Source organism: Parasteatoda tepidariorum, chromosome 1 (assembly GCF_982258835.1).
Source record: "Parasteatoda tepidariorum strain Cologne lab strain chromosome 1, Ptep-v5.0, whole genome shotgun sequence".
Taxonomy (NCBI): domain Eukaryota; kingdom Metazoa; phylum Arthropoda; class Arachnida; order Araneae; family Theridiidae; genus Parasteatoda; species Parasteatoda tepidariorum.
The window spans coordinates 45130704-45154882 of record NC_141755.1 but is presented as its reverse complement, the minus strand read 5'-3'; the positions used below and the strand labels follow the sequence as shown (position 1 = coordinate 45154882).

At 29.3% G+C, this 24179-nt stretch overlaps 1 protein-coding gene across 1 annotated transcript; it reads right to left on the bottom strand.

Moving 5' to 3' along the window:
• Positions 1-2415: 2415 nt before the first annotated feature.
• Positions 2416-17582, bottom strand: LOC107436710 (leucine-rich repeat-containing protein 20). Its single transcript, XM_016048510.5, has 4 exons — positions 17391-17582; positions 6774-6917; positions 5004-5171; positions 2416-4389 (listed from the first exon to the last, which is right to left on the bottom strand). The coding sequence occupies exons 1-4, from the start codon at positions 17491-17493 to the stop codon at positions 4193-4195; spliced, it is 612 nt and encodes a 203-aa protein (XP_015903996.1). The 5' UTR covers positions 17494-17582; the 3' UTR covers positions 2416-4192.
• Between the last annotated feature and the right edge of the window lie 6597 nt (positions 17583-24179).

The window sequence follows — 24179 nt, the reverse complement described above, 5'->3', positions numbered from 1 at the left end:
AACTAAAGGATCATTTGGTTCTAAAGTTATGGCAAATTTATTAGAAACGTTATTCCCAAACATCAAAATTGGGGAAAAATATGAAAACTATAACTAGAAAGTACTTGCATAAATTAAAAGAGGGCATCGATGATAATAACAATCCGTGTTTTCGATCGGTGGAGTAGTAAAACAAATGAAACTTTATGTTTTTTTGAAATGGGATTGAATGTATAACCTGTTTACCTTCCACCAGACACGACGAAATACCTTCAGTCATTGGACGTCCATTTTTTTCAAGACTATAAGAACTTGATAAAACAAAAAACTATATTCAACAAAGCACAGCAGCATGAGTGAACAGTAGACGTCACAATCAGAAAGGGGTATACTTGAAATGCATAAACCTAGTTTATAATTAAATATCTTTTTCCGCCCCTGACGAAATACACCGTTACGCTTTTCAGAAGTCCCCGATAAGAAATACAGACCCTATTTTTCGTTCAGTAAAGAAGATGTGCTTTACCTTCAGCAATGAAATTCACCCTTCACGTGAAACACTGGTGCTTATTATGTGTGCCTGGTGTTTGAAATGCTTGTGCTTCTAACATTTTTATTTGGATATGCTCTATCGCAATAAAAAGGTCCCGCAGTAGACTGATTGTTAAGACACGGTTCGCAGTAGAATACTGAAGTCAGTGTGCGGTTGGGTGACCAATTGGATCAGTATGTGAAGGGACCGAAGGTGTGAGGTATTGGTCCTCGTTAAACTGTTCCACTGTAAAGTGTATTGGAAATATGATCGATCAGATCAGCCGAATCTATGCTTTTTATTTATCTCAGGTTAAGTCTCGGGATGACGTCATAAAAGATCGATGTCAGGCGTTCATCGGGAGTTATAACCAACCATGCTCGTGAGATAATGTTTTCCTCAAGGGAAAAGCCAGTTACTACTCAACTCTTCACCTACTTGAAAGAAAATTTATGCAAGATGTTCAGTAGCTGGTAGTTGGTTGATGACACCGAATCTCGATGTTTAAAAGGACGAAACTTAATCATGCTCTCTTTCTCTCTGCTTTTGTTTTTGATCTAGCTAGTATGTAAGCTACTGTGGAGATCGAGTTAGTGCTGCGGCACGGAACTCGATGTGTAGCTGTTTAGAATATACCCTATTTAGAAAATAGCTGGTCCCGCAGTGGACTGATCGTTAAGACACGGTTCCTAGCAGATCACCGAAGTCAAGCATCACTGGCTACGGTCAGTGTGCGGGTGGGTAACCACTTGGATCAGTCTGCGTAGGGACCGAGGGTGTGCGGTATTGGTCCTCGTTAAACTGTGCTACCGTAAAGTGCTCGACTTCGTGAGCAGGTCGTCGGGCTACCGAAGCGGGGGTGCCATCCCCTCCGCAGAGGATCAAAATTGTGATGGCATGTCTTCTGATCATCCTCAGAGATGTTTCCCAGACCATCACCAATAGCCCACTGTGCAGCTCTAATGCGACGTAAATAAACTACGCCATTGCAATAAATAGTTTAACCCCTTTTTGATTTGCTTTTCATTAATTGTTATTAATATTAACATTTATTTGCTATTGTAAAATACCTTATGGCAAGCAATTTTCTACTCCCGTACTTCATTGCAGATCCTAGATGGACGATGAATCCTATGAGGTCTCACCTCAGCATTCGTCCTTTTTCATTTGCGATTCTCTCTATTGACAGCGGACTTGTTACTCCAACGGCATTATTATTCCTCAAAACAAGACCTTTACAACTGTACCCCTTTTAGCAAAATGCAGAACTGGAGTTTGGGGTACTTCCCCAGTATGTACTCCAATTCTGTTTACGCACTTTGTTTAACTCAAATATTTGCATAGGAGTACACATTTGTGCCTTCTTTTCTTTCTTTTTTTTTTTTTAAAATTTCAACGAATATTTGGTCTACCATAAATGAAAAAACGTAGTTTGCATAAGCCACTCTCAATGATCATAGGTTGCAATGGTTTGCCGTTAATAACAAGGAGATGCTGCTTGGAGATGTTGTCATCGAAGATAAGTTGGTCGTATCTTTATAGTTGGATTCAAAATTACATTAAAGTTATAACAAACATGAAATATGAACTAAATTAAATGAAAGTTGGGAATTAAGCTTCAATTTAGAATAATTTCTTAATTAACAAAAAATTCTTTGTTTTTCTTGGAAAATGCCGATATTTTGAGGAGAAACAATGATGAGGGTTGGTGAACCGAGTTTGCTTTATTAAGCGGTGCCTTTAAAGATCTACTTTAATGAAAATGAAATATTGCAAAAGAAAGATTAATGAATTGATTGTAATGTTAAACTTGAAAAGAGTGTTTGCTAAATACAGAGATGAGATTGTTATTTTTGGAAAATAAATTATCATTTTACCATAAATAAAATGCTAAAAACTTAGTCACATCTTTAAAAATTTTCTTTAATTTCTGAAAATTTTGTCATAAAATAATACGTATTCATAAATTGTGACATTTTTGTAATATTTTTCAAATCTGAATGTTATAAAAATAAGGACAAAAATTGCAATAATGAGAGTTTCAAAAGATTTAGAATACATTTACAAATTCTTTCATAATTATTTAGAACAAATAGGATGATAACATTAATAATTTGTTACACTTCAGAATACACTTACAAATTCTGTCATAAATATTTAAAACAAACAGGGCACGGTGTTAAAATTTAATGATTTGTTGCATAATGCATTTCAGAATTTCTGAATTTCTCATTAAATTCGTTCTGTTTGTATTTTATTCATTACAAATGAGTTATTGGCTCATAACAGGTCAATGTTATTATAAAATTGTACAAAACATTTTCAAAAACATTTCAAACTTCATAGTATAAAAACAAAAAAGCCTTTATCAATATATACATAAATTATCTAAATATTTTTCAAACATTTTCACACTTTGAAAGTAGTCAAATCTTTGTATAAATAAAATATATACACCAAATGCATTTTTTTATTTAGTCATATTGACCATCAAGCACTTAAAGTGTTTCGTCGAGAAAATATATTTAAAATTACAAGAATTCATAAATAAGTCTATATTATTTCAGTTGATATTTATATTACATTTGTTGATAATTTTTCCATTTTTATGCAATATTATGACAGCTGACATAATGATACATATTAGAGTTTAATTAGCATTGATTTACTTTCCAAAACAGTTATTTAATAAATAACAGCTAATTGAAAAAAAAAATGAAGTGAAAAACTGAATTTAAAATGAAAATGCTTTGAGTTTAGATAGTTGATAATTACGTCTCCGAAAATTTTAAAAAAAATTGCTGTTAGGTGTAAGAATCTTTCGGTTCTCTCAATAAATATACTTCAAATTAAGGAACGAATTGATTGTAAAGATTGATTAGGAAAACGAGGATTAGGAGAGTGGTTAAAATATATTGATTGGGAAATGGAAGTAACGGTGAGATTGGATTCAAAAGAAAATTTGGTAAGAGAAATTAAAAAAAAGCATAAAATAAACCTGTGAATTAAGAGCAAGTTCTGAAAGACTTTTATTTCATTTAATTATGAGAAATTTTATGATGCTACAAGAATCACTACCCTTAAAACATACTTTCTGAATCCTCATTCAAAGTTAAGTAAAAAGGAACACATTAAGAATCATTAATTAATATTTAAACGAAACAGAAACAAAAACTGCGTTGAAAACTGTTGAATCACTGGTAAAGATGGTTGAATAAGAAACATTTAAAATCAGTTTGATTGTCTGCTCAACCAGGTGGTGTTTCTAATAATCACTCCCCTGTTTCGTTCCATAATTGTGTTGATGTTTACGTCTCGCCTTCTCTATTAATGACTCTTTAAATGACGATAGCCTTTTTTTTCCTTGTTTAAATACTGACTTGAAACCCTATATCATTTTGAATTAATTTTTGAGAAGGATTCAAAAAATATATTTTGAGGTAGATGATAAAGGAATGCCTTGTAGGAGTTATTTTTATAATTATTCATTTGTTTTAGATTATTCTTTATTTATTTATTTTATAATTAATTATTTAATTATTTTTTTACCACAGAAAATGCTTGATGTTTTTATGACAAAAGCCGCACATACAACAGCATCCATAGGATGACTGCCAGTCAAATCATTTATCATCACAGCTCTGATGGCATGGAAAAGAAATCAGAGATGATCTGAATCTTTCAAAGACTACTGTTTGGTGGACTAGCATCAAAATCATCATCATCGTCATCTTCAGGTTGAGGTTCAGTCACGTGAACAAGCATTTTATTGGATGGCAGGGATTTCAGCTGGAAGTATGCCGTTCGTGTCAATGGATTCTCTTCCATGTTCAGTTCTTTGAGGGAGGCAGAAGCTTTGATTTTTGAGATGTCAATATCTAAAAACAGAAAGATTCATAGAAGATGAGCCATTCCACGTTCACTTGGTTTTTTAAAAAAATATTTATCGGATGTGACCGGATCTTCCCCTACAAGTAAAACAGTACTCAGTACTTTTTTTTTTAAATATTTTAGGGTTAAATGGATCTAGTGCTTTCTATGATGGAATACATTATTATTAATTATTATTATTACTAATTATTTTTTGAATTAATTGCTAGTATTAATTAATTATTAGTATTAATTTTAAATACATTAATTATGGTAAGTTAATTAATCTTTTGATAACTTTTTGTGCGGATTTAATAACTAAAATTTCCATTAATAAACTGACAATAATTGTTTTTTGCATTTTTAAATGAAAATTGTTGATCAACTTATTAATTATTTCATAAAAATTGCAGCAGTAGTATAATAAAATTAAGGACCAAAAAGTCCTTTACAATTAACTTAAATGAGTACAGATAATTAGTAATGTTTAATAACGGTTTTTCAAAAGTTTGATCAAAAAAACTTTTTAATTTGAAATTAGTTCAATATACCCTACCCTGCTCAGTACAAAAATGCACAATTTCATATAGCTTCAACTTTTAACTGATTAAACTTTTTTTACCTGCAATGTAGTTTTTCTTTAAATTCAGGTACAGAAGATGAGGTATTTTGAAGGCAACTTTTGGCAAAATAAGGAAATCATTATGAGAAACATCTAGTTTTTTCAGTTCCTTTAAATCTTTAAGTTCTTCAGGTAATGTACTCAGCCTGTTGTGAGACAAATTAAGCTCTGAAATAAAAATAAAATGTTTAAATAATTTTCTTGCTCATAATTTTTCAAATTTCAAAGCAGAGAACGTAATAAAAACTTATTTTTTAAAAAAAGTTGATTTGACAAAACTGATTAAATTAACAAATATTAACTACCATTTTATGCTTCACTAAAACTACATCTCGTGTAAAAGAAAAACAATTAATTAGATTATAATTTTAATATTTATATAATTTACTTCGTTTATTCATTCTAAGAATGATACGAAAGATGCGTGTATGCAAATTAATACTGCAATACCTGAGTGCGTGCGTGATACTCAGTAGATTTCGAAATAGTGATTTGAACCTCTATGTTCTATTTACTACAAAAAGCTGAATTAATACTGTTGTGATTATCAATAAAAATACATATAATTTAGATCAGAAAGACAATCATGGGTATGTTTGATTAATTATTTTATTAAAAGCAATCTTTGAAGTAAAATTGTGTTTGGTAACTGAAGGATACGAACTAATGATAACCACGAAGCCTGCCAATCATTTCCAAATGAGACTGAAATTCCTGAACATTTATTCTCCTCTTACAATGATTATATCTAAAAAACCAATTTTACTTAAATGTACAAATATTAAAAAAAGAAAATAATAATTTCATCTGTATTTAGCGTCGGTGAGAAGATATTATAGACGCAGGCTAAAATACGTGTTTAAGAAAATGGATTCAGCAAGAAATGGCCTTTTTCAATGTTCTATCCAAATTAAACAACTAAACTCGAAATTTTGAACTAACTTTTCTTTACTTTTACTCATTACGGTGTCAAGTGTCGGAATTCGGGGCTGGGATGAGTGGGCATTACAGATGTAATTTTTCAGTCTTCTCTCCGTATACAAAACACTAAATGATAAAGAAGTTTTAATAAATATAAATTTATACCACAACAATTTAATATGTACCTCTACTTCTAATTTATAGGCCCCTAGACAACCTTGTAAAATAAACTTTTGACTTTTAATTTTTTTTTTAAAAAAAAACTCGTTTAAAAAAAGTTTGAAAAGTGATTTAGGCAAAAGGATGACATCGCACTACGATTGTATTTGAATCCATTAATGCATTCTTTAAAAAAAAAGAGAACAATTTTTATACTGAATCAAATGCTACATCCATTTTCTTAAACACGCATTTTGAGCTGTATCCAGAATAAAAAGCTCACCGACAGCTTTCTTAATAATTTGTTTGAATCGCGTGTTTCATGTCTTCGACACCAACAAACTTTTTTCTATAAATAAGTTTTTTAGTTTCGGAAACAAAATAGTTGTAGTTGCAGGAGCTTTGGCTGAAAAGTATGGTATTCCTCTACCGAAATTAAAAAAAATGCTAAAGGATTTCGAAATTATAACTTTAAACATTATTGCTTGGAACTGAAACATCACGTTACTTTGAAGCATAAACATGTATGTATTATTAGATCAATAATAATAGTCGAAACTTGAAAGTAAAAATTATCATAATCAGTTATTAGCATCAGTTTTTCTCCGTTCTTTAAATGGAAATTAGAATTTTCTTCGATGTTCGATAATCAGCATATTTCTTTCATCCATATAAAAATGAGCGTCGTACCTGTTATATTTACAAATTTGATGGGTAACTGCGCAGGTATCTTTCTGAACACATTGGATGACAAATCACAGGTTAAAACGACAGTATTTCTCATCAAGTGGTAGACAGCTTCTGGGAAGGACATGAGTTGGCACTCGGACAAGTCTGAAATGGATATAAATCATTAATAAACAAACAGGTTGAAACAGTTTACTCATTGTATTCCAATAACAGTTTGATATTCAATTAACAGCTAATAAGAAAAGTTCCCATAAAATAAATGGTCTTAAGCTGGCAGCCCCATTGATTTCGAGGAACCATTAAGTAAAAAAAAATACCAGCAATATTTTATTTTGCGAATACTTTAATATAATAAATAGATAGTCTTTAACCATGGAACATTCAGCTACAAACCATCATCGAAAGTAAAATCAGTAAAGAAAAACCAAAACACAGTTTTGGCACATTCACATTCATTCTAAACAAAATTCAAAATTATAATATTAAAATTTTTTTTTCTTTCAGATTGATGCACATTAGTTCTCTCCTTCTAGTAATTTAAAAGAGTTCATTAAAAACATCAACATTTTAAAATATGTATTCCATTGAGATCAAATAAAATATAACTGGTTATATAGATGTTACATATTCGAAAAAAAGGTAAGAAATACTTGAGCATTCAGTACAAAATGTCAAAATCGTGTTTCAAATGTGTATGTTTTTCGGAACATAAGTACAGAAAAGTCTCAAAACACTCCTGAAACGTTTTTAAAATGTGCCTGGAATGTAAAAATGTCAATTTTTCTAACAATCAGTTTTGAAATATTTCTGAAAATGCTTCTGATGTGTACCCTGATATGAATACCCAAAATTGGTCTACTCAAATGAGAATTTTGAAAGACAATCTTTCAGAAATATTTGTGCTGTTATATGATATTTTTCTAAGAGATTTTTAATAAATCTAAAAATTATTTGCTGTATAGGAATTCACTGCTTGGTTCTCTTATTTTCCATTTCTTTGAGTCCTAAATTTAAGATATTTTATTATTATAATTTTTCTCAACTTCGATTAATTTATTTTTCCTTCATTTTCAAAAACTTTTTTTAAATTAAAAAAAAAACAACCTTTAATAACTGATTAAAAATTAAAACCAATTCCTTGAGCAAAATAATATTTTTAAATGAGTAGTTTGAAAACTACGTAAAGTTTTAAAAACAATATATCAAATCTGTTATTAAAAAAATGTGTTTGGTAACACTGCTTAGGGAAAAATTTAACGGTCGCCACCGGCCGCAGCATGACCATGTTACCCGTGAATGATCGAAATTAAGAGAATGCCTATTTTTACAGCTGAATGTCAACAATCTCATAGTTGCTTAGGTGAATGTCAGAAATATTTGTTACATCCGATTTGATATAAATTTATTCGTTGATATTATTATATTTATTCGATATTTTGATATCTGCTGAGGATAGATTAGGATAACCATCAGTGTTCGGAGTACCGGTTAAATGCATACTGAGCAGTGACACTTGACCTTAAAAAACATTGATGTAGGGCATACCGGGCAGTGGCACTTAACTAGACCTAGTATATATTTCCGACATTTACCAAAGCGACTATGTGATTGTCAACATTCGCCGATGGAAGTCAACAACCACCAACTTCGGTCATTCACAGTAACAGCTGTGTAATAAATGGTGATTAAAAATTTGTTTACCAATCACCATCCGATCACTAATTTTTTTCGTTGTGAACGCACTTTCGTTTTAAAATCTTAACACATTAAAAAAATAAATCTTGTAATGTTAACTATGTTTCACTTATATCAACAGCTTTTTTGAATTTAAAATGTTCAATTTTTGCAAAAGTGGTCACATGTTTCAAAAAGTTGCCACAAGAAAGCCAGTATCAAAACTCCCTAATTTCACCTTGCATAACACTTTCCATTATTGACTGTTGGTTTATTAATTCTGTGTCAATTGTAATTTGCTCAATAAACTTTAAAACTGTTAAAAAAGCCAGTCTCAAAATTCCCTAATTTCACTTTCCATAATTGAATGTTGGTTTATTAATTCTGTGCCAATTGTAATTTGCTCAATAAACTTTAAAACTGTTAAAAAAGCCAGTATCAAAATTCCCTAATTTCACCTTGCATAACACTTTCCATAATTGAACGTTGGTTTAATCATTCTGTGCCAATTGTAATTTGCTCAATAAACTTTAAAACTATTAAAAAAGCCAGTATCAAAATTCTCTAATTTCACCTAGTACAACATTTTCCATATTTGAATGTTAGTTTATTAATTCTGTGCCAATTGTAATTTACTAAATAAACTTATTTATTCTTCATCATTGAAGCAATGGTAGCATAATTTTGCTTTAAAAATAATTTTGAAAGAATTCTTAAAACAAGCATTTATTTTGAGCGAAGTTGCTAAACAAATTTAACAGAGAAAATCAACGAAACAATAATTTCAATGTAGGTTAATAAGGGAAGATGATTTTTGATATCAACCAATTTTAAGTGATGCGAATGAAGTCCGCCAGTTTTACTAAAGTGTGAAAATGTGATCTTTACTTTTTCTGCTAAGACATGACAAATAATTTCCTTTAAAATTAGAAGATATATAGGTTACTTTTCTATTTAATAAACATGAAATATAATTGCAAATAAATGCGCATAATAGGGGCCAATTCCGGTTTATTGATTTCATTTATATACAGTTTACTCCCACAATGTATTATTTTCATAAATATACCATTTATAACGCCAGTAAAGTTTTATCATTCTAGACAAGCGTATTTTGAAACAGAAAAGCAATCGCTCCCTTCAGGTTTCATAAAGAGAAGAAATATTTTGCGTCATTTCTTAAGAAAAGACGCAGTTGGGAAATTGCCAGGAAGCATTTGGGGTGCGATTGAACTGAAAAAAATAAGTCCTTCATGGTTTGAAAATATAAGATCTTATGTTTTTGAGATTGTCTGCCAAAATAATATTTTTTTTTTCCAATTCGAGAAAAATAAACGAAATCCATGTAAACAATCTATATTATATAAAACGCTAATACGTACGTACGTATGTATGTATGTATCAATAAAACCGATGATATTTCTTTTCTCGCGCTGGCAACAGTTTTCATTTTTAATTGATTGGATTCGGCTCGCAAGAGCACTTAGTGAGCAACCAGATAACAATAACCAGAGTGAGCATTATCAGGTTGTTCAATTCTGATTCATGCACTAAAAACATGACAATATTTAATTTAAACTCAATTAGGAATTAATTAATTAATTGAAGTGAGAATGCTTTAAAAGGCCGCTGTTGAATTGATATTTTTCTTCTGGGAGCTACCTGAACGTCTAAAAAAAACGTTTAGGTGTTTGTATTGAATGCATTGAATTTTTTTATATTTCGCGTTTATTTATGCATTGAATGTTCACGCTTTAAAATACAGAATATTAGTGAAGCAATATTTGATAATTTATTTTGCTAATATGTTTCTTATTTAGCTAATGTTTTGATTTTTTCACCATGTACAATCTAAATAGCTAATATACTTTTTTAAAAGCCAATAAGAACATTGGTAGAATTCATCTACATAAGTACAATACTATGTCTTTGATGATAAAATACTATGTCTTTGATGATAATATATTATGTCTTAGTGCTAGAACATTGAGTTCATTGGCGAGCGAGCGCAGCGAGCCATGGTTCACGGCGTGAACCACATAGGATTGCGTAGCAATTCTCGGGGGTTGGCGAGCGTTAGCGAGCAGGCGGCGGAGCCTCCTAGTAGTTCAAAATTCAGTTATCATTCAGTTTAAGTACGAAAATTGATTAGGTAATTACTCAAAATTAATTATTTGACATTTTAAAATGAAAAGTTATTCATATATTTATGTTAACACTGTTGAAATACAATATGCTATTTTTGACTAATGAATAAATAACTTGGTTGAATATTTAAAGCTATCGCACTGCGGCATATTGCGCCGGATGCCAGTATTCTCTTGTATTTGTATTAACATTACTTCCTTCTCCCTCTGCTAAATTATGTAGAATGTGATTTGTCGATCGTCTGGGCTATACAAAAGTTAAATAATGCTTGTTGGTGATCATAAGTCCATTTTAATTACTAATTAAATGCTTCATGTAAATAAATATACGAACGAAATAAAACTGATTTTATCTTCTTAACGTAAGTACTCATTTACTTGGTTATGTTGTCTTATAGTTCTTCAACAGTGCAGTTAAACTAAATGATTGCTTTTTAAGAATCTATTTTTTCATTTTGAAATACATTATTTATATTTTTTTGGATTTCAAGTATTCCTTTAATATAAATAAATTCATAACATTGTAAGTTCATTTGTTTGAGAAAAAAAAACAAGAAAAACTGTACTTTGGGATTTATTCTGTCGACCTGTCAACACTAGCAAAAATACTCAAATTCTTTGGCGCCATCATAAGGATAAGCAATTTCCAAAACAAACATCTTAAACACATTAAATTTTTCAAATAATAATTAAATAATAACAAAAAAATGCAAGCGTAAAAATGCGTAATGAAAAAGTGTAATAAAACGAATCAAAAAGTAAAAACCTCTACTTTTTTTATAATTACGCATTGAACTATTGTTGAATCTAATCATATATATTATTATAAATTCGGCCAAAAAAATCCTTGATAGCGTTTAAAGCGCAAACAAACAAGTCATTATCCTTGTGCAGCCGCCGTTACATAAATTCGTTTAAATACAAATCGGTTTTCGGGTAGTTCTTTTCTGTTAAATAATAATAATTCCTTCGGTGCCATGCAAATCCCAAATTCGAATGATTTTGCTGTGGAGTTAAAGTATATTTCAACACGCTCAAGAAGTCGTTTAGTCAATGATTACACAGTAAATATGATAAAATTTGCGGTTATTGGCGTAGAAGTTACCTTTCGGCGATAATATCGGGTTTGGCAAAAATGGTTGACAGGATAATCCCAAAGAACGAAAATGGTTGACGGGAAAATCCCTAAGTACCGAAAAACTTACAAATAAAAGTAATTGATTCACAAAAGAATGTTTTAATTGCTGACACAATGATAAATCAATAGAAACAAATAAGCGCATAGTTTGATTTTAACGAAATGCTTATTTACTTTACTACCCTAAAAGACTCCAACGAGCCGAACTTTTGTTTAAAATGTTAGCATATGTTGTGTATTGGACATTAAATCCTCTTTTAAGAACAAATTCACTAAATGATAGCCATTTTTGTGAAAGTTGCAAAATGCTACAAAACGCCCAAAATCTGAAAGTGTGAATATTTTCGAAGAATAAATTACATTTACTCTGCAATACGAGTTAATAAGCATCTTGCTTTGACTTTTGACTGTATAATTTTAAATTTCGAGATACTTGAAATTCTATTTATTTAAATAGGTGGACTTGCTGATCACCAGAGGCGGCTAGTAAAAAATAAATAGATGCATTTGATATGAAGCCTCTTTTATCAATAAACTGCTAAACTTAAAATAATCTGGCAACAATTCAATTTTTTTAATACATTTTTTTTCTCGTGGAGAGACTGAATTGAAAATATTTATAAATTTGGAGTGATGATGCTATAGATGCGGAAATAAAATTATCGTCAAATAAATGCTAATGAAAATATCATACTATGTTAATGTGAGACTTCATTTAGACAGTTTTATCACTGTCACCAATTTAGAACAATATTTACAAATTCAAGAAACGTTCCTTTAGAAACTAGTTAAATAAATAAATCTTCAGCCCTTTTGATTTATTTTGGAACGGCAGGAAGTTTCCAGAATTCTGTGCGGAAAAAATATATAACAGTTAAATACTAAGTTTTAAAAAAAATCCTGCCAAAAGTTCCTGCGCAATTTCCTTGACGTGAGGGTTAAAAACGCTTGCCACATTGATTACGTAATTGGAATGAAAACAAGATCACACAGAAGAGGTTTACCTGTGTTTTTTGGCACAATGCCTCTGCCTAACACGTCGCATGTGATAATAACCTTTAAAATAAAATTTGCCAATCCCAGATTTCACCAAAAATTCCCCTTTAAACCTAACTTCTTTTTATCATGAATTATTCTTTATTCTCTTTTAAACCTAACTTCTTTTTATCATGAATTATTCTTTATTCTCCTTTAAATCTAACTTCTTTTTTATCATGACTTATTCTTTATTCTCCTTTAAATCTAACTTCTTTTTATCATGAATTATTCTTTATTCTCCTTTAAACCTAACTTCTTTTTATCATGGCTCTTAAATTAAAAACCAATACTGTTTTGTCCAAGTTTCAACTTAAAACAAAAGAGTTGGGAAAAGAATGTGAAAGAACACTGCGTTTACATTTTACCAAATTCATTATTTATTAATAAAAGGCTAATTTTCTGCTTTGTTTATATATTTGTTTTGTTCATTTTGTTCAGATGACAGAAAATAACTGCATATATTTTTTCTCGACACATCTGTTAGGAATTGTATAATATTTTAAATTACAGTATTTTTCTCTTAATATTCTATTGTATACTAGTAGGAAAATAGATATTTATTATTTAAGGGCTCTTATGATATTGAAGAGTCATTAATCTCTCTGCGTCATTAATCTCTGCACTCCCTCAATCGAATCAACGCAAACTCATTCTCAGTTTTATTCATTTATTTTTAATTTTAAAGATCTTATTTTGAATCAAGTGCTTTTTATCATTTCGTACATTTAAAAAATTTATAATTTGTCTGCGAAATGTGTTTAACGTAAAGAATACGACTTTATAATACTGCAACTTTATGTATTTTTCTGAATACTCTGAAAACATTAAATAATGTTTTTACTAAGGTGATTACGACAATAGTGCTAAAACGCTACCCCCAGTATGACTTAATTTATTGTCCATATGACTTCATTTGTAGTCTTTATTTATTTTGTATGGACTGAACTGGGTACAGTTTGGCTTTAAATTTTTTTACGTTCATATGTAGGGCATTTGTTCAGGAAACTACATAAGTATCTTTTCCTAATTTAAGTAGTTTAGATTTTCTTTTGATTACAAAAAATATTGAGTTCTAAAAAAATTAACATGTCTTCATAATTGACAATAGTATTTGAAAGATAATATCGGTAACCAAACAATATGATAAAAACTATTTTAGTCTTAAGCATTTGAAATAAAATAAAAGTTAAAATAATAATAATAGGTATTAAATATCAAATAGGTATTAAAATAATAATGGGTAATAATAAATAAATAATAAATAATTCATAGATTCAAGCAATAAATTTTTATTAATTTTTCAAAGATGATTTTTCAATTTTCTTTGTTTGTTAGAAAAATATCACGAGATTCATTTCGTCCAATAAAAATAACCAGAAAACAACGAAATAATAACTTTTCTTTATGAATTTAATAAGAAAATAATTTTTTTATCTTTACGTTATTTACAACATTTATCTCCGACGTTAATAGTAATTCAGTGATTCAGTTTAAAATAAAAATCTTGTAAAAAAGTTGCTTAAGATATTATTCAAACAGAGGCTTTTAAAATATTGCACCTAAAAAAAATCACCTAAAAGTTTCTTCACTTACAAAATGTATTTAAAATTTTTTTTAAAAAAAAGAGCGTTTGGAACGGGAAAAATTTCTGAATCAAGAAAAAAAAAGTATTATTTGCAAATAAATAACTGAGTTTGAAAAAGCTTTCCTATACAATAACCTATATTTCTTTGAAATTAATGACAGATATTTGTAAATAAAATTTAGTTATTACGTATGTACAGTGATGCACATTAATCGGGTGATAGTTTGTATTTCGTTATAAACTCCCTGAGTTATCCAGGGAGAATTTAGTGAAAGTATTAGACATATAATTCAATATTAAGCATGTAAGTAAAAAATAAAATAAAAACAAAGAAATATCTTCCGAAAATAATATTAATTACCGAAAAGAATAACAATTCACCAATTGTTAACATGAAGTGCATTGACAAGGAGAATAAAAAATATGCATGAAATCAATGTTTTTAAGTCAACAGTTTTATTTTTAATTAACTCTTGAGATCACGTCGCCAAACAAATTGCGTCGCCAAAAATTCTCATTTCAAATTCATTTTTTGTTGCAATATTCTTTCTAAATTTATTTTGGCTTTTTACTTAGATTTTTCTTCTCAACTTTAAAACGTAATTTGAATTAAGATTAGCTTTTTATCCAAAGTTGTTACGAACTTAGTTATGGAAATGTGTTTATTTATATAGAATTTAAAATTAGTGAAATCTATGTATATTTAATTTTTGCTGTTATTTTTACTCCAGGTTTTAATAAATGCTTGATATAAGGAAACAAGTTTAGGTTTATCAGCATAAGAAAAGATAGCATTCATGCATACTTAAGCTCAAAAAAAGACTATTATTATTCATTAGAAACTTTGCCACAACTAATTATTGCATCATTAACTAATGCAGAAAGATGCAAATGCATTGTACAAACAATGTCTTACAATATGATAGTTTTAGAGTCATCATTTTGTTTTCTCTCCCTTTAGAAATTTTTTGTCGATTTAAAGAAGTATTTTATTCAAAAATGTTGAAAAAATACCCCTTGATAAGATAAATAAAGTAATTAAAAATAGCTGATTTTATTCAATTATATACAATATTAATTAAAAAGAACTAAGTGCAGAAGAGCACGAATAAATAAAATATATAGTCTTTCAAAAATTAAAAAGAGCTTTTAAAAAAACTTTTAAACAAACTCAATCAAATTTATAAAAATAAACCAATTTTAACAATAGTGAAATTTTTTTTCTTAAACTTTAAAAATAATAAAAAATGTATAATTTTCAATAATAAAATTTCCGCGTCTTCTATTAAACCGTATTTATATTAATTTTTTTTTACAGTACTTATTTACTCCTAAGAAGCACTCTTTTCGCAAAAAATTGGAGCATTGCTATACAAACTTAACTCTAAAAGTATCCTAAAAAAATTCATAATCAACAAAATTCTTGAAGCTTTCTAAAACTACCAAGAACTTCTGGAACATAATGTAAAGAAAGATTAAGAAAATCTACCGCGAAATTCTAGAGCAAATTTTTTTTTGCAGTATGAATCGTTAAAGCACCACCATTAAAAAGTTATTTGCATCATTAATAAGTAGTTAAGAACTGGAAGGATGTTAAGAAATGTATGCTAAAATATTTCCACTCAAGCTTTTAAATACTGTTTATAGTCTATTTTCTAAATTATAGTCCTTAAAGAATGCATGCTATTTTTTTTAAAAAGTTTAAAAGTGTAAGCACTATCGCTTCAAATGCTGCACCAAAACAATCAAGGAATTGGAAATAAAAAATGAATGAATTGAAACAAAATCTCATTCTAAATTACCTTATTTTCCAATTTTCTTAGCCTATTATTAATTAACAATTAAATTCAATTAGAGTACTTTTATAGAAATTTTATTTTACAATTACTTTTGTAGCTCTGATTGAATCTGAAATAATAGCTTGCAACTGTTATATGTTGCAAAAAATATTGTAAGAAAATTTAAGAGTTTAGAACTTTTTTGTGCTTGTTGTTAGAAAAATACCAACATCATCATTAAGATTCTCGATTGTGTCAAATATTGAAATGTTATAAGACAATGTAATTTTATGTATTGGTAGATTCATGCATAGAAATATTGAAAAATTATGCGTCAGTTAAAACGAAGGAAATGTCACGGTGCCCCAAACGAAAGTGTTCCAAGTATCACTCTTAGATCACAATGAATTGTGCTCTCATAAATACTATCTAACAGTGTATGTGTACACATTTGAAAAAAAAAATATGGTTTTAAAAATTAGTAAATTTATTTGTAATTTAGTGCTTGAAAGTTGGTTATAAATCTATTGAGCAGTTAGAAACTTTTAAGGTTATATAAGGTCTTTTAAGGTTGCAATGCACGCTAACTTTTACTACCATTTTCTGTGTAGTTAGTTTTCGAGTTTTATTCAGATTAAATGCTAGTGTTGTGAAATTATTTACTTTTTCCTTCTTCCCCCCAAATATAAAAGTTTGATAAACCAGGTATTATTTAAAGAAAAGATGTGATGAATAAATGATTTGCTCCGTAGTAAATTTTATAGACAAGGTTCAATTTTCCTTTAAATGAGATTTCATATCCAGGGTGTTAGTTTTACAAAAATATTGTATGGTGAAATATATTATTAATACATAAAGAAAGAAAAAAGAATATTGATACATAGGGTACTTAAAATACTATTTAGAGAAACATATTTGATGCTTAGAGTTATATTGAAAAAGAGTTTGATAATAAGGTTTCTATTTGGTTATAGGAACTTTTATTACACATTTTATGTTTAAAAAAAGGATTCTAAAAACATCATGTTCTTATTTATAAAATCATTTTCCCAAATGTTATATTCGTTTTTTTCTCGCTTCTTAAAATTTCCTTAAAATAAAAATACTGTTGAATTATAACTTGACATGCTGTTTAAAGGCAAATTATTGTCTCATGCACTAAAAGAGTAATGAAAAATTCATTTATGCCAAAAGAGCTACAGTTAAAATGTACACAGGTGTGTTATTATACAAAACTTATCAACGTAGAAAACTTACCCAAATTTCTGTCTTCTTTTGCGCTGTAGCATCTGTGAACCACTTTTGTGACTGCCTTTCCCGCCATCGCCACTTGTATCATATGAGGTAGAACTTCGCACATTCTGAAGGTCTGCAAAACGTCTATTTTAAGCTGAAAACTATATTAGAGGTTCCTTTTTCCCAAAGTTTTGCAGACACCTCTTCCGCCGTCTATAAATACTGCTGAAAAAGATCGTCATCAGGGGGCACGTGTCCAAGACTTTGCCAACTCCCATCATTCCCAGTCCACGATGATAACAAAGAAGAAAAGTTGGATACACGCTGGCTCCCTTCCTCCAGGGGGGGAGAGGGTTAAAGTACTGGAAGACTTTTGAACAGGCTTACGTCTCTACCAGGAATAGATACTTTCGTATGAAGGGACTGGAAGAGAAAATATATTTATTTATTTTTTTGCGTCTTCTGGAAAAAGATGCTGTTTTTTTTTGTTGAGTTTGTTGAGAAACAAAAATGAAAAGGACGTAGACCGAGATCTCTTACCTGGTGGAAGGGAGCACTAACCTTCATTTATCGGGAAAAACGTCCGGTGTGTAACTGTTTCTTTGAAGAGTTGACTCTAGTTTCAAACGCTTGTAGCAGGATTGCACAATATCAATTTATATTTGATAATCTACGTACATCAATCTCACGTTATTCATTGATTCTAACAGAGACTGTACTCAGTGGGAGAAACTTATCAGGAAAATTTTTATATCTCCTCTGAAGGTGATTTATAATTTAAAGTTTAGAGAAAAAACGAGTCCAGATAAATCTTAAGTAATATTGCCCTGAGTTAAGTTAAATTTAATATTTTGATGGAGAAAAAAATTGGCATCTAAAACTTTATCTTTTACTCTATTAAGTTTGACTAAACTCTCTTTTTCTGCAATTTAAAATTTAAATTATTTCTGTAGGTGAAAGAAAATTTGACACGAAGGATTTCTTCTTCAGTATAGCGTTCTTTTAACATTTCTGGTGCAAAAAACGGGATTATAAGTGACTGTAAAATTTATTCAAAAATAGAGAACATTTTAGAGTGTTGGTATACATGAATGACCTAGTTTTGAATTATCATAATTTCGAAACTATTACACAAATTGCTTTAAACAATGTGCAAAATTTAAAGAAAAAATATGCAAAGCATATTTTTCTTTACCAATGTTCAAAACGCGGTTCTTTCTGTTACCAATGTTCAAAACGCGGTTCTTTCTGTTACCAATGTTCAAAACGCGGTTCTTTCTCTTACCAATGTTCAAAACGCGGTCTGTTCTAATCTGTTGGCTCAAATCCACACATTTTGTAGCTGTTCACAGTCATTGCATCAATGAATTCAAGTTTTTGCAGTGGCATCGGTATTTCATAAAGAATGTCTTTGACATAATTGCATAGAAATAAATTACGCAGAGTAAGGTCTGGGGAATTTGGTGGTCATGTGATCAAAGAAAACGCATTTGTCTTCCGCACGACACTGTTTGTCCATCATCGATGCCGCTTGCAGAAACTTCAAAAGCGCAATTGTGCTGTTAGGACAAAATAATCCTAGGCTCCGATATCATATATATATAACAAGATATTAAATTTTTTTTTTTGGAAAAATGTTTCACGATTAGGAAAAGAAAACTTAAAAATTTATTTTCTCTATTTAAAAAATGTCTCTGGCGTGTATAGGCGGGAAATTATCAAAATTTTTAAAAAAAATCTCATCGCTTAAATGGAATGTTCAGAAACTTTCTACAGTTATATTCATCTCTTTTAATTTTTAAAGTCTCACTTTGAGCTACATAAAAAAAGTTTCAAGAATTTTCCTTAGCCTCTTTTAAAGATTTTGACTCTCTTATCAACTAATTAAATGTAAGAAGGCCTTTGCGTGGAGCTAATGGTGGCCATCAAGAATTTAAATACCTTTTTTTTTTTTTAAAGATACACGGAATACCGAATTCTTGGGCAAGTGGAATGATGTGTTTCAGCATATACAAACAGCTTCCTCTCCCTCTTTTTCTTGTCACGGAATGATATTCCGGAATGACGCCAATCACCATTGGCTGAATGTTAATAACGTATGCAGCGTAATTAGAGCATGCTACTAAGTTCCACTGATTCCGGTGCATAAAATTAATGGAATGCCAACTTCTCTTATTTAAATGAATTCCACCCGGTTTGCTCATAAGTGAAGAAGTGCCATATTATAGCGTGTAATGTTACGTTTTAAACTCTTAAAGTAAAAAAGCACGTGAAAAGCATATATTTCAAATGAAGCTCCTTAAAAATATATAAGGGACTTTTTTTTTTAGGAAGGAAGCTTTAAACGAAGACATTCTTTTAAAGGTTTATCAGTTAATGTCCTTATTTCCATTTATTTTCTTTATTCGTATCATAACAAAATATATTTGAATTCCCCGTATGAATTTTTTCACCAGTTAAGGTTGTTTCATGCTCGTTTAATTCGAGTCTTATACTGTCATAATAGAGTATTTTGAATTACAAATATTTTTATTACTGTTGTTTTTTATGCCTTTTATCATGTATTGTCATAGCTTTACTCTTTCTTTTTATAAAATAGTTCACTGGTTTAGTACAATTTTTACAACCATTTGATTATTACGAAATGAAAAGTCACAAGAACTTATACATAAGGTTTGAGAAATTATCTTTTACTTTCTGTTCGAAAGCAATCAGCTTTTACATTATTTTTTTGTCATAATAGCTAGTTCAAAAAGGCAAAGATAAAACTTGTCATCCCACTATATATATCAAAAATAATAAGCAACAACAACTGCCACAAATATGTTACACATAGAAGTATCAAAGAATGCCTGGTGTTTCTGGGCAAAGTATTACATCTGAAAATTATTGTATGCTTTGTCCCCAGTAACAAGTGTAAAAGGAATGTCTAAGAATTCTATGGCATGATAAACAAATGTTTTTTTAGAAAAGGTAGAAAACATGTGAATTATAACATACTTTTCCTAGCCATTGTTGGGAAGAATGTTCAAGAATTCTATGAAATGAATAATGGTTTTTTTTAAAAGTAAGAAATATGAGAATTATAATATACTTTGCTTGGTTACTGTATTTAATTCCTCCATCTATTGTATTAGTCATTCTATAGAATTCTAGCCTAAGAGGGAAATATTAATCATTTTATACTAGGCAGGTTGATTTTAGACATTCTTCAGAATGCTGAATTTTCTGTATTCATGGTAATATGCTAATATGGTCGTATTTGGAAAAATACTTCGTCAAACAGTTTTATGAAGAAAAAAACTCTTTTATTTTCAGACAATTATTGATTTTTTTCATTAAAAAAAGAACTCATTGAGATTTATATTAAATAACCTAGCCTTCATGTTCTTACGGTTCTAGAATATTGAGAAATAAAATATTTTTATAGATAAATAGAAAAATAATGCAAGGAAAAAATAATTATTATTTTCAAAAACATTATCAGCTGCTTTTTAAAAAAATCTTTTTTAATGAAATATAACAAACTGTAACTAAGTTATGACAAATCTTAGACTATTCGACGACAGCCAGAGACGCTTGATACAATGGTGCAGAGTTGGGCAAAAATGTGATGGATTGCATTTTTCGATTTCAGTAATCAATTACTTGTAATCATGATTACAAGATAACATAATTTTGATTACAGTAATTGTTGTAATCTGTTGTATTACTGTAATTGTTGTAATCGTGATTACAACAATTACAGTAATCAATTACTCGTAATCGTAATTGCAACTTTGATTTCAGCTGTAATCATGATTACAACAGTTGATTACAATAATCAATTACTTGTAATCGTGATTACAACTCTTAAAAATTTTGATTACAGCTGTAATTGTGATTACAATAATTGATTGCAGTAATCAATTACTTGCAATCTTGATTACAATTCACCAAATTTTTGATTACAACTGTAATCATGTTTGCAAGTAATTGTGATTACAAGTAATCACAACAAAAACGTTTACGGGTAATAATGATTACTGTAATCGTGATTACAAGTAATTGTGATTACTTGTAATAAAACTATACGATTACAAGTAATTTCGATTGTATACTATATGCAAATACAATATGTAAGTTTGTATACGGATACATATTTTTATGTACATAGAATGTACGCATGCATGTACGTACAATTTGTGATTCCTATACATGCATATACAATGTATGCACAAAGGTTATTTGTACGTCCAATATACATAATTATATTGCAATATACGATTATGCATTTATGATACATGTACGCATGCATGTTAGTTTGTGTGTAAATGCAATGTTTTGTATGTTTGTATTCATAGGCAATATATGTATGAACGTATATGATAATAATGTTTATACGCATGCAGGCATTTATGTACGTAAGTACATACATTGTATAAATTTACGATAATAGGACATATATATACAATGTACGTATGTATATACATTGTACGTATTTACGTACAATATGTTAGAATGTTGTTTTAAGGTACACTACCTGTACATAGTTGAGTAAATAAAATGCATGCATGTATGCATGTACATTTATATGTACATTGATATATGGTTTGTACTCACAACGTATGTACTTATATAACTATATATTTTGTTAATATATATGCACTTGTAATGTATGGATGTACCAAGAATGGTTATATGAACAATGTACGTATATGCATACAACGTATACATGTACGTAATTACATGTAATGTATAAATACATGCGTACATTTAAATATATGTAATTAGAATGCACACATACATTTTGCGTCTATTAAAAAATTTACATAAGTAAAGTTATTAAAGTTTGTTTTAAAATTTATTCTATGACGTATAAACTCTATCTTATATTTTTTGGAAAGCAAACGGTTATCTTATTTTAATTTCTTAAATATTATTTCCACGTATACAACTATCCATTTTTTTGCCATCTAAAATTTTTAATGAACTATGCATTATGTTATGAGAAAATAAATTTTTTGTGTCAAACATTTTATGAAAATACCTGAATTTTTTTTTTTTAATTCTAACAATTTTAGGATGGCATAGAACAATTCAAGTTGAAAACTAAATTTAAATATCGTTTGATTTTTGTCATTTAACTTCCTTGAATCGTTATCAGTTAATTTATATACATTTTATTTATTCCATTGCACATATATTTACATATAAATGTATTGTACATATGCACATACATTCATTGGATATACATATATTGTATATATACGTTAATACAATATATCTACATTGTACGTGCATATATAGTACATATGGATATGCATAGATGGAACATACGAGTATTGTACTTGTGTGGATACATTCATTGGACTTATATCCATTGCACACATTTCCTATATTGGGATAACATGTATGTACACATGTAAAATTTGTACGAAAAATTTATGTCTAATATATGCATGTACATATGTGCAATATATGTACATATGTTCAATATATGTACATTATAAGAACATCATATGTACACTACATCATATATACATTATGAGAACATCATATGTACACTACATCATATATACATTATATGAATATACATCTGTTCTCTATATTCATCCGTTCAATATATGCATGTCAAATGTATGAATGTACATATGTTATGCATGTCGAATGTATGTATGTGTATATGTAAAATATAAATATGCCCAATGCACGTACAATCGTGAACAAATGTATTATTCATATTTGAATAAATACATTAAACATGATGTGCTGGACATGCATATGATATATATATATATATATATATATATATATATATATAAATGTAAAAGAATTTTTCGTATACTATCTGTCCAAAATTATCCTATATATATCGTTACAGAGTCGCAGTGTCCTGAGGCATGTACAGAGAGTCCGTAAAATCATGGCGGCACCCTTGATTTGTGACAGGTTAAAAGTGCACCATGAATTTACTGTATTAATATGATGTTGGTCTCCCTTTCGCGTTGATGATCGCTTGTACTCGATTTTCAACTAGTTTTTAGTAGGTAGCCGTACCTGCAGGCGTCCATCAAAGCTGAAATGAGTGAGGACGGTCAAAATGGCTGACTTCTTAATCAACACTCCGAAACATTGTTCGATGGGATTTAGATCGGAACTCCGAGAAGGCCAGTCCAGTGTTTGAATACCCATTTTGTCAAACCCCGCCTACGTAGGTCTCGATGCGTGACTGGCAAAGTTCATGTTTCTAATGTCAAGAATAAAGGCCATGAATGACATCTCCACATTGTAAAACACGCTACTTCTTTTGGTGAGGGTCTGAATACTTATGCCCAAATAGAAGAGTTGAGGTAATAAGGAAATAAAAGAAACGCAGAAGTATCAGGAAGTAATTATATGTAATGAATACATAGTATAATACAGAGTGAATTCAAAGTATATAACTTAAAATTAAATATCAAATCATTAATTTTATTGCTCTCTACCTTATAAGGATGTTTCTTTTAGGTAAAGAAGAATTCTCGGTGAGTTCTATTTCTAATTTGCATGCGATTTTGAGTAGAATGGTGAAACAATAGTTATAATATAGTAACAATACTCGTAGGAAAGAATTTTTAATGATTTCTTTTGATTTTTCCGTAGGAGTTGGATACATTGTTTAGCTTAATCTAAACTACTTTTCATTTTTTAAAACACCAAATGAAACTAAAACAAGAGGAGTAAAAATATTATAGAATTGTAAATAGCATAAAGAAAGGGACAATGAAGATTCAAGATGAATACATTATAAAATTAAAAACAAGCAAACAAACTGATAGCTTTGATTAG